This window comes from Silurus meridionalis, chromosome 18, assembly GCF_014805685.1.
Source record: "Silurus meridionalis isolate SWU-2019-XX chromosome 18, ASM1480568v1, whole genome shotgun sequence".
Taxonomy (NCBI): Eukaryota; Metazoa; Chordata; class Actinopteri; order Siluriformes; family Siluridae; genus Silurus; species Silurus meridionalis.
The window spans coordinates 4,697,082-4,716,222 of NC_060901.1; the positions used below are offsets into that span (position 1 = coordinate 4,697,082).

General features: G+C 36.2%; 1 protein-coding gene across 1 annotated transcript in view; it reads left to right on the forward strand.

Moving 5' to 3' along the window:
• Nucleotides 1-19,141, forward strand: part of col7a1l (collagen type VII alpha 1-like) — a 93,648-nt gene that overhangs the window by 66,367 nt on the left and 8,140 nt on the right. Inside the window, 25 exon segments of the mRNA XM_046873987.1 lie at nucleotides 671-943; nucleotides 1,364-1,471; nucleotides 3,194-3,238; nucleotides 4,598-4,702; nucleotides 5,124-5,177; nucleotides 6,258-6,311; nucleotides 6,453-6,503; nucleotides 11,087-11,161; nucleotides 11,289-11,324; nucleotides 11,401-11,871; nucleotides 11,991-12,026; nucleotides 12,939-12,965; nucleotides 13,054-13,113; nucleotides 14,317-14,442; nucleotides 14,644-14,715; nucleotides 14,801-14,836; nucleotides 15,522-15,581; nucleotides 15,705-15,749; nucleotides 15,868-15,903; nucleotides 17,194-17,229; nucleotides 17,321-17,377; nucleotides 18,206-18,277; nucleotides 18,502-18,573; nucleotides 18,723-18,758; nucleotides 18,854-18,934. Coding sequence (XP_046729943.1) covers nucleotides 671-943; nucleotides 1,364-1,471; nucleotides 3,194-3,238; nucleotides 4,598-4,702; nucleotides 5,124-5,177; nucleotides 6,258-6,311; nucleotides 6,453-6,503; nucleotides 11,087-11,161; nucleotides 11,289-11,324; nucleotides 11,401-11,871; nucleotides 11,991-12,026; nucleotides 12,939-12,965; nucleotides 13,054-13,113; nucleotides 14,317-14,442; nucleotides 14,644-14,715; nucleotides 14,801-14,836; nucleotides 15,522-15,581; nucleotides 15,705-15,749; nucleotides 15,868-15,903; nucleotides 17,194-17,229; nucleotides 17,321-17,377; nucleotides 18,206-18,277; nucleotides 18,502-18,573; nucleotides 18,723-18,758; nucleotides 18,854-18,934 — 2,124 coding nt within the window.

Consider the following 19,141-nt stretch of genomic DNA (forward strand, 5'->3'; position numbering starts at 1 on the left):
CATTTGATGATGAAGAAACTCCAAACTCGAACACACGTGACCTCATTTGTGCGTTTTTTTTTTAAGTAGTTGAAAAGAAGGTTTTGAGCTCATGATAATTTAAATAGAAATCAATGTGTTTGATTTATCAATATTATTTTATTAATAGATCAGTGTGAGTCACATTAGAGTCTTTACACATCAACTGAGGTGATTGAGTAAAGAGTCTTGTGATAAAAATTATAATAGGAACATTATAGCCATAATAAATCATAGTACATTGGATACTTAAGTACATTTGAAGGCAAATACTTTTGAACTTTTACTCAAGTGAAAGGGTAAACTAAGCACTTTTACTTTTCCTGGAGTAGTTTTTACCGAGTGTATCTTTACTTTAACTTAAGTACCTGCTTCACCCACCTCTGCCCACCATTAAGAAATATGGGCATTTATTGTTCCAAAGCTCTGACTACTTCCGTAAACGTCTCCTTCTGAAAAAATTATTATACATTTCCTGTTTTTAAATAGCACCAAATTTTGATGTGATGAGTCTAAGATGCTTTCTGACCAATCAGAATTGAGAATTTGGCTTGCACACTGAGCTAGGAATACCACTATAGTTTTGTTAGATTTACACCATCAACATAAGTATGATTATAATTCAATAATTCAAGTGAACTTTTTCTTGTAGAACTCGGTGAAGTACGAACTCTCGAGTGACACCCAGACCGCCGAACTCCTGCCTGAAGAATTGGATCTAGATGAACAGTACCAAGTTCAGGTTTTACTAAACCAAACAGAAGATGGCAGAACTCTTTGGAATGCCAGTACGTATGGGACGGCAAATCTGAGCAGAACAGAAAGCAGGGTTGAATTAGAAGGAGAAGAAGCTGAGGCTCTGCTGGAACCCTTCACAGAGGAATCATCTATTTACATGACTCAGATTAACAACGCTTCAGAGACAGTAAGCCTGTCACCGTTTCATACATGGTGTGACAAATTAAAGGAAAAACCGACTAATGGTCATATTTTGTTCCATTAGTCTGCAAAATGCTGATCTGCTTTATACTATGATGAATAATTGCTTTCCAGATGGGCGTGGTCAATAGGTCAGGATGACTCCTCCCATTTACAGGCTCATTGAATGGTGAATGGATGTACATCATATGCTATGGCAGGAATGCTCACCCGGATTTCAACACTGAGCTCAACCCATGTGTGTTTTCCAACAGTTTCAGGAACACTGTCGCTCAATAAGTTCTGGAGGCTCACCATAGCCCAATGTCCTACTAAACGCACTTATACTTTGGGTTTTCCTTTAATTTGTCACTAAATTTGTGCCTATTTATGTCCTTGTCTATTTATATGTATGTGTATTCGACAGGTCGGTACAACCAAATCAGAGGTAAGTATGGAGGACGACCTACTCAGTCCGGAGAACACAGAAAAGAAGACTTCAGGTGAAAAGAAGAAGGGCAGAGAGAGAGGAAAGGTGCAGAATATTACTCATTTATTTCAAGTACATTTATCAAAAATAGCTTTTATTTTCATCACATAAGGTATAAAGCAACAAAAACACTATATGGACAAAAGCACTGGGACACCTGAATTTTCATATGCGGTTCTTCCCTGAACAACGTCAAAGCGATATCGAAGGTTCGAATTTAATTTTCCATTCATTTAAACTAGAAACCTGTTCCAGCATGACAATGTGCACAACACCAGCTTCATTAAGATATGCTTTACATGGGTTGGAAGTGTGAAGATCTTGATTAATCTGCTATCGAGCTCAATCCCTATTGTTTATCTTAGGATGAATGTGAACTATGACTGCACCCCAGGTCTCCTCACCTCACCTACTGTACATCAGTACCTGACTTTACTTACATCCTTGTGGATGAATGGCCACAAATCTCCACAAATCTGTTGGAAAATCTGCCACAAAGCGTGCAGTTTAACAGCAAATGGGGAGTAAATGTGGAATGGATGTTCAGAAAGAACAAACCTCTATTATGGTCATATGTCCGCAAACCTTTGTCCATATAGTGTATATGATATCTTTATTAGCGATCTGTTTAATATTGTAAACAATATGATAAGCGTTTGCAATGTGCATTTGCAATAAATAGTTTATGATTATATAACATTCCAGTAAGACCACCTTAATATATACGCTCTAAAATTATTTTAATCTAAATATTTTAATACCTTTTATAACCGGATGTTTATACCTGAGAAAAATCATAATAGGTAACCCATTTTTTAAAAACAATAAACGTAGTGCCCTCCATTAATATTGGCACCCTTGGTAAATGAAACCAAATTTGCTGTATATGGAGAGATTGTATATGGAGGAATGGTCTCAGATCTCTGAATGTATACTCCAACATCATTAGGCGTTATAGGAAAAGACTCAGAACTGTTATCTTGGCAAAGGGAGGTAGCACAAGGAGAAAAAGGCAATAACAGTACACACATACACAGATAATCTCCAACTCATGATGGAAAATGAGTTATGATGACCTCATCGTAACTTGAAAATATTGTAAGGAGAGACAAAGCTTAGCCTACCGAGGAGTCTTAATTAATAGTGAGCGATATGGGGTAGTATATTGTAATTTGAGAATTATTAAGCAAAACAGAGCAATTTACAGGATAAACTATACAGTATATATGTATGTGGTGCGCGGGCGAGTGTCGGTTCACGACTGGAGGGTGGAGCATATGCTAACTTATGTTATTTTTAAAACATTTTTGTATCGCTGTCAAATTAAACCATCATAACTTGGGAACCATCTTTATACAACAAAGATTTATATATATATATATACTGTAATTTTCTATAAGAGCTGAGTATTTTTGTGACATTTTCATAACAAACGATCAAACGGTTAAGCAGGAAAACCACATTTTCACTCCCTACTTTCCACATTTTTACTAAGGGGACAATATCAGTGGGGGGCTCTGTATCCATATAAACTGATTCTAACTATGTCTAATTTTCCCACCATAAACATTGACGTATTGAAATCCTAACTCTGAATATTAAAGTAATTATTACAGTAATAACTGTAATACATGTACTACATTTTATTCCATAAAGATTGACCGGTATAAACAGATGCTTTTAATGAGATTGATTTAATTTCTTTTAGCACTGAGTAAGTATTGATTACATGTTATAACCTGTTGTGATTGTGAAACTCTTAACCAGGGTAAAGGGCATAAAGGACGCCATAAACGACAAAGAAAGCGATTGGTAAATGCCCCCATTTAAACATGTTATAATCTAACACCTTTCTAAACCCCATCTAACTCGAAAATAAACTTTTCCCAATTTAAACATGTCTGCTCGAACTACATAAAGCAGAGGAAATAAGTATTCAACATGATGATTATGTTTTTTATTAATTTTCAATTTAACACTTTAATTTACTTAAAATTTTAACCATACTTTGCTACAACTCAAGAAATCTATATTGAAGTGGAATGAAAAATGTCCTGAATATGCTATGGAGAAGCAGCACACCAAAGCAGGGCAATACTTCCTACTGTAATCTAACAGTTCTAAGGTCTCATGATGAATAGAGGTATAGACTTGGAGGCAGAATGACTGGTACAGATAACCCTTAATGGCTCAGTTGTATAAGCAAGTCTGGCAATTGCCATAAATATGTGATGTTTATATTCTTGCATTTAGAGGTGGGTAATCCTTTTTTCTAACGTATCCACTAACCAAGCTGATTATAATTTGTACAGGTAGGAAATACAGTAGAAGTACTTAAAATCCAGAAATCAGCTGCTGCCTTGCCTCGACTTCTTGTGCTGCTTTTATTCAATTTTTTAGAATGTTCTTGTCATTATTCTTGCGTTATTCCACTTCATTTGAATTTTTTATGGATTGTAATTCAATTATTACTTTCTGTGTAAATTTCTTAATTTGAATAAAACATGTTGAATACTTATTCCCCTCTCTATTTATGCTTCATGTACACCCTATTGTGTAATAATGTTTTTTTTTTTTCAATATTTATATAACATCTTACCTCTAACAGAATCACTGCATATAATATAAAAGGAATACATTTAATATTCAAATAATTAAGTGCTCGTTTTGCATATAAACTGAGCTCAGTCATTATATCTATAATCGCACGACTAATCTCTTAAAATACTTTAAAAAATCTTTTTCAAATAGCTGATCTTTCCTAATTTATCAGAAACAATAGTTTTATTTGAATAAGTTTGTTTGGTTTTTTTTGGATAAAATACCGTTATTTAAAAAAAAGTAATAATAAAGTATATTAAATGAGTCTTAATTTCATTTCCAGACTGAATTGAAAAATAATAAATAACTATTATAACACAGTAGTATAATACATTAATACACTTTCTTAGAATAGCTGGAAAACTAATTCTGACAAGTGCATGAAAGTAGCCTTCTATCTAAATTTTAATATTGGCATTGTGATGTATTATTGTTATTATTATTATTATTATTATTATTATTTTATTTATTTTTTTATCAACATGTGCATTATAATAACTCCTGAGGATGATCGAATGATCTTTTAATGTCATTATAACTGTAAATTGTATGATGTTTAAAAAACTAAAGGAAGAGCAAGACCCTGAGGAATTGGAAGTTGGAGAGGAGATTCATGATGATGATGAGGAGGATTATGATGATGGTGGTGATGAGGGTGAAGATTATGAATATGAGGTTGGTGGTTTTGCTGTTTTGCTACAAAGTTGACAGATCATAATTATGTAATATATTTGATATATTATGTTATTTTTAGACACAGATTCTGATTTAGGTGTGCATGTGTTCAGGCCCGTGATTTATACATTCATCCAGGCATCTAAAAAGAAGGAACAAACGCAGTAAAATATTTAATCTGATAACTAATAAGGTTTTAACAGTCACAGCTTGCAGCTAAGACCAATTTACTTGTGCACATTATGTACATTTTGTCTTTGTGTGTGTGTGTGTGTGTGTGTGTGTGTGTGTGTGTGTGTGTGTGTGTGTGTGTGTGTGTGTGTGTGTGTGAGAGAGAGAGAGAGAGAGAGAGAGAGAGAGAGAGAGAGAGAGAGAGAGAAAGTGAGTTTGGAATCGTACAGGATTTTTTCTATCTCCACAGGATGAGCTTGTTACAGAGAAGACAGTTCTCACCCATGAGGAGGAGAAAGAGCAGGTACGAGCAGGCGGCAGGTGTTTAAACACAAACACAATAAGAGTCTTAATTCTCTATTATAGTTTCGAGATACAAAAAAGTTACTGACAGTAATACAAATAGAAGCTGTAACAGATCCTATTACACTGAGATATTCATTCTATCTATCTATCTATCTATCTATCTATCTATCTATCTATCTATCTATCTATCTATCTATCTATCTGTCTGTCTGTCTGTCTGTCTGTCTGTCTGTCTGTCTGTCTGTCTGTCTGTCTGTCTATCTATCTATCTATCTATCTATCTATCTATCTATATGTCTGTCTGTCTGTCTGTCTGTCTGTCTTCTTGTGTGTATCTATCTATCTATCTATCTATCTATCTATCTATCTATCTATCTATCTATCTATCTATCTACAGTGTCTGTCTGTCTGTCTGTCTGTCTGTCTGTCTGTCTGTCTGTCTTCTTGTGTGTTTCTATCTATTTGTCTGTTTGTCTGTCCATTGATGTGTCTGTCTGTCTGTCTATCTGCCTGTCTGTCCACTTGTCTGTCTATCAGTCTGTATTTCCACACTGATGCTGAGAAAATCTAAAACATCTTGTTTTATATATTGGCCTTGTAGCAAAATGCAGACTTTATACACACTGTATATGTAAATTCTTATATTCTGTGAAGCTGCTTTGAGACAATGTCCATTATGAAAAGTGCTATAGAAATACACTTGACTTGACTTGACTTGACTTGACTTGACACCGTACAGAAGCTCACACAGTGATGCATCGTAAATGATTTAGTTTAAGGATCGGTGTTATTATTACTGTCTGAATCCCTAATCACTGAATACACACAGGAAGGAACACGATCTTCTCACACGTGTATCAAAAAGACTTCCTAATTATAAACCCTAACCTTCTATAGAACAGATTTATGTGTGCATCATTAATAATTATACCTTTATAATCATATGATTATACATATTTATTAACCTCAAACGTCAGTATGCTTTTAACAATTTCCGAAGAATAAATGAATACAAATATATCAAACTTATCCCACAATAAGCTAAGATTGACCCCGTGCTTAATATGTTGCATCTCAGATGATCTACACAAGCACAAAGCCTTTTCCCTCGATATCAGCATTCACAGAGCAGGTACTGACGCTCTCTTAGCATCTCATCTGTCATTATCATCATCATCATCACCATCATTCTGCATTAGAGTGTAAAACTGAATCTAAAGCATGTGGTCTATGTGTGTGTGTGTGTGTGTGTGTGTGTGTGTGTGTTTTAAAGCCAAGTGAAAGCACAGCGTCCCCCGATATCGATACACAGGCTGCAGAAAAGGTAGGAGTGTTTCTTCCTTTGTTTATTTTATAGCAGGTCTACATTTCCTTTAGTTTTTCTCAGTTGCTTTGGAGCAGTTCTTGAATCATCCTTTATATTTGCAAACCATTAAGTGGATTTCTCAAAACATTTAGTCAGACAGCACCACAAAATAGATTTCCGTTCAAATCCTGTACTGTACTTTTCTCAAAATCCTTAGTTCATCTCTCAAAAGTAAGTATTTGTGTCAATAAACATCTCATTATCATCAGAATAGCAAGTTCGTGTTGTCAGTATGATGGCGCACGCTTTCAGTATTTCCTGATTTAAACTACGGTTTGGATTATAGTGATTGTAAATGCAGTTTTGAATGTCTTCTGTAATTTCAACAGCACAAATATTTACATTACTGTATGTGGGACATTGATCGCAAAAAAACAGACAGAATGTACAGTTTTACTGTGCTGTACTGGTGTTTGTTCATTTCCTGTTTCTTTATCCATTTTCACAAATTGTAATTCCGTATTTTGCACCGTCACCATTCGAGATTCATCTCATTGACCTGTTTTAGAGAACTAGTTGATCAATGGTTGATCTGATGTTATAGATCATATGCACAATTCATCAATTCAAGACACATTTACAAAAAAACTAAAATTGAGAAATTGAAAAAAAGGAAATGAAATAAATTTGACAAATTATGACCACTGGTTAAACCATTTGGCATCCATTTTCTTATGCAATGAACTGATAACTACTGTAGATGTTTTAGGGGTTAAAACTATTCAGGTGAGAACCAGTTTAATATACACCAATCAGGAATCACTTTATGACCAGTGACTGGTGAAATGATTAACACTGATTATCTCTAAATTATGGCATCTGTTAGTGGGTGGGTTTATTTATCAAGCAGCATTTTAATATTTTTTCCTCAAAGTTGACGTGTCAGAAGCAGGAAAAATGGGCGAGTGTAAGGATTTGAGGAGTTTGACAAATTGTGACGTCTAGACGTCTGGATCAGAGAATCTCCAAAACTGCAGCTCTTGTGGGATGTTCCTGGTCTGCAGTATTCAGTATCTATCAAAAGTGCTCCAAGGAAGGAACAGTGGTGACCCGGCGACAGGGTCGTGGGGGCCGAGGCTTATCGATGCACGTGTGGAGCGATCTAACAGACGAGCTCCTGTAGCTCAAACTGCTGAAGAAGTTAAAGATGTTAATGATCATCACTGTTTTGGCAGCAAAAGGGGGACCAACACAATATCAGGCATGTGGTCATAATGTTATGCCTGATCTGTGTATTTTGATCAGCGGGACACAGTAGTAGGAAACAGCAAACAATTGTACGCTATCAACTAAATGAATGTACCAAAGCATTTGTTTAAAGCAAAAAGAAATCGTTTTTATTGAATCTGATCTGAGCAACGCTTCAAAGCAACTGAGAAAAATTGTAAAAGGGTCAAACAGGTGTTCAGTGAACATACATAATACATGAAAATAAAAAGATAAAAAATGATGATGGAAATGATGTTTGGCTGAGGCATGAAGCTTTAGCATGTGGCATGAACTAATATCTCGTCTTTGCAATGCCATTCGTTTCGGGTTTCATTTCTGGTGCGTGTGTTGCTTTGCTTGGTAAAGGAGATATTTCACCTGAAGCTAACATTTTCCATCAAATCATCTAACCTAACTCCATGAAATGCTTCCTGACGTATGCAGATAAAGAAAGTTTAATAAACTACCATCTCTCTGTAAAAATTCAGATTTTTGTTTGCACACTGATTTTTTTTTGTTTGTTTGATTTGAGGGTGAAATGTTGCTTTTATAAGTCTGTATTAAATCTAATTCACTTCTGAGAATTTCACCAGTGTGAACACAGCATAAAACACGCATCAAAAGGAAAACACTCCATCTCAATGCATCCTTATTTACCTAATTTGATATGAAAAGCCTTCGTAAAAAAGCGGTATGAATGGAACTTCCCAGCATGCATTTGGCACACTGCGAATCGGTTTATGGCTATGGCACGCAGCTTCACATCAGCTCAACAGCTGGCTTAGCTTCATTTAATCCGTTCTCTTTCTGGATTCTTAACGCAGGAGATCACCTAAACCGTTAGAGGGACGCTCTGCGTGTGTGTGTGTGTGTGTGTGTGTGTGTGTGTGAGTTTGAGTAAACAATTGGAAAACGTTAAAGCTGGGGAAGATCCGAAGTGCCAGAATTCATCGCACACCGGTGATGTCAAGCGCCACGTTCTTCCAGCCCAGAGTGGAGTTTAATACAACGAAGATAAAAATTTACAAGGAAAAGAAAAAAAAAAAACAGTCTCAGTTTCACATTTTCTTGCTGTTAGTGTTGTGCTTCATCATTATTATTTATTTACTGACTCAAGTGCTGCACTCTGATTCTTTTTTCATTATAAGAGTTCCTATAAGTTTGTGACAGCATATTCAATTTCCTCACTGGTTTATTTATTGAAAATACATTAGGGGGAAAAAAGGTTTTGTTTCTGGGATTTTATTCTGTTGTTTTCTGTAGTTACACTAAATGAGATATATGGAAATGTATTCCTTTTTTTGGATGTTTTATACGACTTGTTTTCACTGGTGAAATTCCACTCATTTGCTTTGTGTGTGTGTGTGTGTGTGTGTGTGTGTGTGTGTGTGTGTGTGTGTGTGTGTGTGGTAATTTTTCTTGTGCATGTGTGTCAGTAAATATGTTAACTTTCCTAAACATGTCTTGGTGTCTTTATTTATGTCTTTGTGTGCTATTTGTTAATTTATGGTGTGTGTGTGTGTGTGTGTGTGTGTGTGTGTGTGTGTGTGTGTGTGTGTGTGTGTGTGTGTGTGTGTGTCTGTCTTTCTATTTCCCCTACTACCCAAAAAGGTTTTGGTTAATCCATACCATACAGATTTTCTACATAAGTTTGTGTATTAAAAAAACCCATGCTGATCTGTAAAGGTTGTACACCAAACCACCCCCCCCCACCCCCAATCGAAGATACTCATGTTTAAATTAGTACTATCTGAGAAAAATAATAAACACACACCAGAGGTGGCAAAAGTACACACAGACTTCACTTAAGTATAAGTACAGATACTATTGTTTTAAATTCTCTGGTAAAAGTTAAAGTACTGACACTTTTTTACTCAAGTTGAAGTAGTTTGGGCTCTAAAATGTACTTAAACAAAAAAAAGTAGACATTATTACTACCTGTTTTAGTGTCACGCTGGTAACTGGACCTCACATCATATTAATATTTGGGCTGTCAATCGATTAAAACATTTAATCGCAACATTTAATCAAACATTGTAAATCTGTTTAAATATGGACACTTTATGCAAATGTATGATTATTATTAGTGAAACCAAACTCAACATAGAGCATGAAGACAAAGTATTCTTGTAAATGTAATTATAGCGTTTTAAATAACGTAAATCAGGACACCAAACAGAACTTTTGCTGTTTCCACACGGACGGTTTATGAGGTGATCCCGGAGAAAGTGTATCTAACTTTCATATGAATTACAGAATCAGAGAATATTTATTTTATTTTATTTACAAGTAGACATTTCAAACTCTCTATACATATATTTATTATGTCTGTGAGGCAACTATTCACTGAGATTCAGGTTGTTTTATTTGAGTGTCTTTAAAGACAGATGACAGAGATGGCAAAGAGCGCCCCCTGTCTGTTTTCTTTATTATACAAAAACACAGCGTTTTGTTGTTACTATGAGTGTATACGAATAAAAGTCGACCCTTTTCGGACTTGAACGATTTATTTCTCTTTTCTGTACGATTAAAAAGAGAGTAATTTAAGTTTAAACAAAAAATGCCACAAAACGCGCCGGCGTGTTTGTGGACCCCAGAGGGTCAATTGCCCAATGTGCGCATCATGGCAGATTTTGGTGCTGATTTGAGACTTGGAGCATCAGTACAACAAATGTTTAGTGATTAAAATTATTTTTCGTGGAGTTTATTTATTTATTTTATATCAGAGTAAAAAAGGACGTAGTGAATAAATAAACATATGTTGCGCGGAAAGTTTTAATTTCGTCTCATTTTTTGGTCAAACAGAAATGCTTAATAATTTATATAAAAAAAAAACATATAATTAGTAGTCCATAAATGTGTTGTGAATGTGTGTGTGTCAGGGGTTTAATTTTTTTATTTATTTATTTATTTATTTGATTTTTTTTATTTATTTGATTTATTTCAGTTGAGTTATTAGGAAATATTTTTCAATATGTCATCAAAGGTTATTGGATCCTCTTCCTAAATTTGATTTGAACTGAATTCATTTAAATTTAATTAAACATGGCATTTGCTTTCTGGGTTGTTACTATAGAAACAATAAAATATTATAACAAGTGCATTAATCTACACCTATGAAGGATCTGCTGTTATAGACAATAATTCTCAACTTCTGACCAATCAGATTGCAGATTTCAGCAGTATTGTATGTTAGATGATATTCTATATAGGTTTAATTTAAGTTTCTACGTAGCTTTTTATTTTACAAAATGATTCCACAAAGGTCTTTGTAGATAATCACATTATACACTGGTTTGATGAAGAGTTTGTCATTGTGTGAATGTTTTCAGGGGGTCGTGTCGAGGTCTGATGCACATGGAGCGATGCCTAAAGTGAAGAGGAGCGCCCGTTCACCTGATTATGAGGTAAAACATCCTGTGTTGTGATGACGCCTTCGGCTGACTCATAGCTCACCATATAAAATATTATGTTATATAAAAAAAGCAACATGTAGTTATAATAAACCTCTTCCTCCTTCTGCATTTCTTGCAGCCCTCAAATAGCGCAAGGAGGAAAAAGAAACAAAAGGTGAGTGTGTTATTTCCTACTGATGAAAAAAACAAGACTCGTGCGATTGTTACAGGTTCCTTCCCTCTCGTTACAGATAAAGAAGCCGAAATATATGGAGCGAGAACCTGAAACTAAAATATACCCTGAAACAGATCCTGAAGTTGAAGTGAAAGGAGAAATGGAGAGACAGTTTGACAGAGAAAGAGAGAAGAGAGAGGAGTCAAAAAAGGAAGAGGAACGAGGGATATCGGCTGAGCCAGAATTGCACTGGTCAGGAGATTTAGACGAAGAAAGGAGCATCGAGAGCGAGAATGAAGACCGGGAATGGGATGAAGAGAGAGAGAGAGACAGGATGGAGATGGAGAGAGAGAGGATGGAGCTTGAACAGGAGAGTGAGGAGGAGTCAGAGAGAGAGGAAGTCGCAGAACCAGAGGAAGAAATGGAGAGAGAGGACATAGCGGAAAGACAAAGGATGGAGTGGGAGATGATGGAGAGAGAAAGGTTGGGAGAGATGGATAGAGAAGAAGACATGAGGGCCCACATCTCTCAGTATGAATTTCTGAAGGTGGGAGGTTCATTACATAGGTCATGTGACGAGCAGTACACCAGCATACATTCATATAACTCCAGTTTTTTCTAAAGATTTAATGTTACGTTGTAACAACATTTTTTTTTTTTTTAAAGGGACCTCCAGGTGAAAACGGGCTACCAGGACCCAAGGTGATAATGAATTTCCTTTATTGCTTAATATCTTAGTAATGCTTCTCTGTTCCTCAGTTCAACCCCACTCACATGTGACATCATCCACCCCCTGTTTGCCATGTTGGAAAATTATTACTGTCAATCAAACTGGGCAGCCAGAACAGTAGCCTCGCTCCATTAGCTTTGATGTCCTCAGAGAGCTATTTTTATTTTATCACGACTGGGAGCATTTAATCTGAATATTCATAATTCCTTTACTCTCTCATTTTTTCAAATTGCTTGAAGAAGAAAAACCCTGCCTGCTTTTCTTCTAACTAACCCATTAAACTCAATACCCAATAACTGCGTATATTTTTATATATTTACTGTTACACATTATAATTCCATGTACACTGATCAGGCATTACATTATGGCATTATGACTGGTGAAGTGAAGAACACTGATGATCTCTTCATCACGGCACCTGTTAATGGGTGGGTTTATTTATTAGACAGCAAGTGAACATTTTCTCCTAAAAGTTGATGTGTTAGAAGCGGGAAAAATGGGTGAGCGTAAGGATTCGAGTGAGTTTGACAAATTGTGACGTCTAGACGTCTGGGTCAAAGCATCTCTAAAACTGCAGCTCTTGAGGGATGTTCCTGGTCTGCAGTGGTCAGTATCTATCAAAGGTGATCCAAGGAAGGAACAGTGGTGAGATGGCGACAGGGTGGTCCGTGTGGTCCGATCCAACAGACGATTTACCGTATCTCAAATTGCTAAAGATGTTAAAGCTGTTAATGCTCAATGGGTCAAAACTATTTTAGCAGCAAAAGGGGGACCAACACAATATTAGGCAGGTGGTCATAAAGTTATGCCTGATCGGTGTCAGTGATATTTATACAAATAAGTTAGTTATAATGTGTTCCTTTTATCTTTTGGTGATTGTACAGGGTGAGATTGGAGAAAAAGGACAGAAGGTAACTTTATTGTAAACCTGAACATGGAAAATGACTATTCAGTTGAAAGCTTTGGATCTTGGAATGAAATGTTAATGTGTTCTTCAAGGGCGAGCCTGGAATCGGACACCGTGGTCCTGTTGGTCAGGCTGGTCCACCTGGGCAGAAGGTAAAATTCCTTTATCACCTGTTTTTTTCTCTAAAAGAAACGAAAATAACTATAGTGGAGTCTTTCTTGTCACTTAAGTTGTTACCTTCATGTATGAGGTGGTATCAAAAGGTTTCAAGACTAGTTTTGTAACACCAGTGGTGGACAGTAACATAGTAAATGTAATTCGTTAATGTAATTAAGTAGCTTTTTCACGTATCTGTACATTACTAAGTATTTCCGTTCAGGGAGTACTTTAACTTCACTACATTTCAAATTCAAATATCTGACTTTTTACTCAACTCTATTTCGCAAAATCGGTTTTTATTTTTATTTACGAGCGAATAAAAACTTCACCGGTCAAACATGCGCTTTGTTTTAAACTTCTTTTGATTGCCGCTTGGCAGTGGCGGATTTAGGTATCATCTTAATGAGGCATGGGGCGTCCAGGAAAAAACAAAAAAAAAATCTTTGTTTTGTTGTTGTTTTCTGCTTATTTGCACGGTCGTGTCAGTTTTGATGTTATGTCACAATGAATGAACCTGGTCGGGACTTGGAGTGTGCAACCACCGCTTGGAGAAGTTTCCTCACTCATACACTCAGAAAGGAGAGCCGGGTGTTGGGTGATGTCACAGAGAACTGAATCCAAAAAAAACCCTAGAACCCCAATTCATAAAATTAGGAAAGATGTACGGGGGGGTAACGTGCAAAAGATAAATGTGTGTATGCAGCTCTATCACTCTTCTCGTTATGAGGATAGTAAAGACTAATGCATTTAATGAAATAGGTTAATAACTGTACAGTGGTCCCCCGAACTCGTGGGGGGTCACAATCTAAGACCCCCGTGAGTTTTGAAAAATCCGCAAATTTTGGACGCACCCCCACAGCCCCTATGGTACTTTGGTGAAATCATCCAGACATTAAAATGTTGTCGAGCTGCCAATGGTGTGAACTCGAGCAAGGTCTGATTTTGACCTTAGCATCCTAACAAGTAAGGATATGCAAAGAAATCTTAAATTTTAATGTATACATGATTAAAAAGGCTTTTTTACTGATGGAAGAGTATACTGTATCTTAAGAACATTGTATACATGAAACTTCGATAAAAAAAAAAAAAACATCATAGACTAATACACTACCAATTTGATGAGGTGCATCAGCAGTATAGAAATCATTAAACTCTTCAGTGAATTCTGTTTACTCTGTTTTGTGTTGTTGCTCCAGGGTGAGCCTGGAGAACCAGGACCCCCTGGAGCACAGGGAATCCAGGGCATCAGGGGTAACCCTGGGATCCCAGGAACTCCAGGTCAAAGAGGTGATCCAGGAGACCCTGGAGAGCCAGGTAAACCGGTAAGTGTTCACAAGTTACATTTCTCAACAGTTTTGAGGAGAAATAAGTGTAAATTTAAATTTATTCCACTGTAACTAACTAATATTTTATAGTATTAATATTTTGTAATAATAATATTAATATCCTTTATAACTCCTCATATATTGTACTGTTTAATTAATAACTGAAATTGTTTAAATGTAAATTTTTCTCACGTGTAGGGAGACAGGGGTAGACGAGGAAAAAATGGATCGCCTGGCACTCCTGGTGCACCAGGAACATCAGGAAAAGAAGTATAGTAGCAAACAAATTTCTAGTTTACGTAAAAAGAGAACATGGACTATGTCTACATTGCAGTCTGTTGTTTATTTATTACAGGGGATTACAGGTCCACCAGGAGTGAAAGGTGACAAGGTAAAGGGTTTATTTCGACTATTTGTACAGTCAATAACCAAAACAATATTGGAACTCTTTATGAAAATAAGTAAGAATAGCAATTATTACTCTGCTTTTATAAAAGATCCTGGATTTTCTTGTATACGGCTGTTCTAAGAGTCAAACCACAAAAAATCATATTATTGATCTTTGAAGACTTTGGACCAACAGTTGCAATGCAGCCCCATAGCATCAATGATTTGTCTATATTTTACAGTTCCTAGTATGTAATTACTGTAGTCTTGGTCAGATATGGGGGCTTTTCAGGCAAATACAGGTAGTGTTTGAGTTACAATGGTTTGACTTGCTTTTATTTTATCTTACAATGACGATAGCAAAACTTTATAGGCTTTATGTAGGCAAGGTATTGTACAAAAATTAAAATGTCGCTCAAAAATGTAAAGTGGTGTAGCAGGAAGTTTTAGTCAGGAACAAGGTTCCATCCATAAACAAGTCAAACCATACAAGCAAATCAAGAATCGATCACTGTTTTGCCATTTCAACAACCATTTCTAAACGTAGCAAAATTCGGAATCTGTGATTTTTGGGGGCTTTCTTGCCTTCTCCTCCTCCTCACTGTGTAAAGTGGACTGCAGGTTGTAAGATGTTCTTGTACTAAAAGGTCACTTCTTGAGAAAATCGACCATCTGTTATCTACTTCCAGGGCGAAAGCATCCCGGGGGAGCCAGGAGAGAGGGGCGTGGCTGGACTTCCAGGCCGCAGGGTAAAGTGGGATGAAATGCCAAATGAAGATTTAAATGAATTGTGTCAATATTCTGTTGCATAGTGGTAGAGTTTTTTTTTTCCAAGTGCATTATAATCCATAGTTGATTTATTTGAATTGTAGGGCCCCAAGGGTACTTTGGGTGTCAGAGGGCCATTTGGACTTATGGTAAAATAATACAACATTTATTGCATTCATTTATAAACCATTAATGTAGCATAATCTGCAATCTATTTTATTAATAGACAATTAATACTGATACATTATCTTCTTTTAATTGCCATAGGGTCCTAAAGGTCTCTCTGGTGTAAAAGGAGAAAAGGTAAGTAAATAGAAATTGTCAATTTTGAGAGGTTGATTAAGGGTTTTTCAGGTACTTTTATCTTTCTTATAAAAGGGAATTAAGTGGATAATGCTGGTAATGCCTCTCTAGTTGTGTCCTTGCCACATGATAGCAGTCACAGAGTCAGTGGGACCAAACATCTTTATCTATAACATAAAGCAAGTCCAATAGTAAATAAATCTAACATGGCTCCTGATTAATATAACAGAAAAGCACTTGCCTTATCTTCAGAAGATTGTAAAACCCAACATTGCTGTAGCTACCTGTGGTCAGGATTGTGAGAATCAATCTATCGATAGTCAAGTCAAGTTTGTTTCTATAGCGCTTTTTTACAACAGACATTGTCTCAAAGCAACAATGTGTATTTATCCCTGATGAGCAGCCGTGGCGACTGTGGCAAGGAAAAACTCTCTTAGATTTTATGAGGAAGAAACCTTGGGTGGAACCAGACTCAAAAGGGGAACCCATCCTCATTTGGGTGACATCAAGAGTGTGATTATAGTCTTTAAACAATACAGAACACTGGAGAGTGAGAACTAACATGAGCACTGGAGTGTAAGATTATGAGTATTATACTTTCTACAGTCTTTTACAGTCATTTGTGGTTATAAAAATAAATGTTAAAAAAAATTAATAAATGTGAAACCACAGACCATGAAGTCAATGCAATGGAAATACGCATTCGATGCAATGGAATAAAAAACAGAAGTTTGAAAGTTTATATTCTTTCTGTGTTGCCCAGCACCAAATTATCCACGGTCCTGTACAGGTTTGCAGAGCCCTTGTCCAGAGTGCTGAAATTAACCCAAGTTCTTGCTAAGGAATTTTCCTCCCCTCAACTCTGAATACACATCATTTTCTCCACCTTTACCGTCTTTTTACAGTCATACTGCTGCTATCACCTTACAAATTATGTTATACTCAGAACTATTTGCACCTTACAAATTGTTGACAGATATTTGGACGTATAATTGTATATTAACAAATGCACTGTTTACATTTACTCAGATGTATAGTATATTCCGATGTTTATGAGATACATTCACTCGGTTTATATATGTCAATTTATTACAAGTACACTGCTGTTGCCTTCATACAAATCTGTTTCTATATTGCACTGACTGCATTTATAAACCTGCTATATTGCATTGGCAATGTAAAAGCTTGATAAGAGAGAAGAAAAATGGTATTGCGATTCGTCAATAAAACCTTACAACTCATTGAAATGTATTTTATTTTAATGTTACATTTGAAATCTCTCTTTATTAGGGGGACAAAGGTCTACCAGGCAACCGAGGAGAAAAAGTAAGAAACATCTATAACCCTAAATAAACTTACCAGATTACCTAATAGCTGGACTATAAAATCTTTTCTTCCTGGTCTTTTTTGTGCACAGGGCAGTCCTCTGTCCATGCCTGGGCCACGTGGATATAAAGGCATTAAAGGAGATGCGGTATGAAAATTGAGCTGTTCTTTGTGTGATTATTTGTGTTTCTTGTACATAGTAGGATATAAAACACTCGGTGACATGGTGTTATAAGAAAATAATGAAGGATGGTGGTATGATGTGGCTTGACACAAATCAAATTTACTATTACTCCCCAAAAGCTGAACAGAGCTTTTTATTTATGTAAGAATAACACATCATAATTCTTGTCCATTTATACAGTAGTTACTTTAAACGTTGTGGAAAGAAACAACACCATGTAACCTCCACTGTACAGCGTTAACTCCAGCCAATGATGAGCCACACATGTTACACCTAAACCATCAGTGGTGTTTCCCACTTGAATCGGTCCACCTCATAATCCCATTATTATCATCCCACGTCTATAGTAACCATCAATATTATAGAGATACATAGTACGACAGAGCGAAGTATCACAGACAGGAATCTTATCCATTTTGAATAAATGCCATTACTAAAGCAAGAAACCCAATGAACACAATTCAACGAGTCTTGTTTCATTGTAGCCACAGCTGCACCACCCACATACATTATCTGTAGCAGAAGCATCGATATTAATCTAATACATTTTCTTTTTGTCACAGTGTCAATTTCTTTTCCTCTGTCACCCATTGTGGATTGAAAAAAGATATTAAATTAACACAAATGTGTGAGCTCTGACTAGCACCAACTCGCAGTCTGATTAGCTGGAGTTTTAAACAACATGGATTTGAACCTTCCAAAAGTTCACGCTGTTCATTTCTGCTGGAATATTCAACACTTTCTTACCAGCCAGAGTAAAGAAATTCTTCTTCCTCTTTCTTTCATCTAAAGGGTGAACGAGGATCTCCTGGATTTGATGGCGATAAAGGGGAGAAAGGAGAGGATGGACCACCAGGGTTGAAGGTGAGATGCTTTTACTGATTGCCCTTGTTGTAAATCCCACATGACAAACCAAATGGCTAAGACCCATATTATGTGTTAAAGATGCTGTAGCACACATCCTCATTCATAGAGAAGGTTTATGAAGCACACACAGTACTAATCACTCTTCACTGGATTCACACTTAATGATTTGCTTTTCTAAATTCCTAATGTGACTCATTTGTACCCGTGTAACTACAATACAGGGTTTGAAGGGAGAAGCTGGACTCAAAGGCAGTATGGGGCCTTTTGGAGCTCGAGGGCCTGTTGGACAAAAGGTCAGATTCAAAACTTCATAATCAACAAAAAATCTTTTTTTTTCAACAAATTTTAACTAATAAGCCACATATTACACTGGTTTACACATTTTTCAAAAATAGTTTAAATTGTTCATAATAACACATTTTCTTTCTCATCTTGTACACAGGGAGAAGCAGGAGAACCAGGCACCAATGGAGAAGCGGTAAATTATAATGACATCATAAAAAGAATTTCATGGACATTGCACCTCAATCTCCATCATTTTATGCTTTACGAGAATTGTCCGATGTGTCGTAGGGTCGTAACGGAGCGAATGGACTGCAGGGTAAAAAAGGGGACAAGGGAGACATGGGGCTGCGAGGACAAAAGGGTGAAGAGGCAAGTAAAAAACTTAAAAATGTCATTCTTTAACTACTCTAAGTGTGTTTTGAAACCTAATGTTGTGAAGGAGATATTTAGAGATGAACATGTTGTTGTCATGGGAACTGCCTGTCAATCATCTGACCCTAACCCAATCGGGTTAGACCCAAAAAATTTCAAATTTTTGACTGTTTATATGATGTGTTCGAAACGGATGTGTGAAGT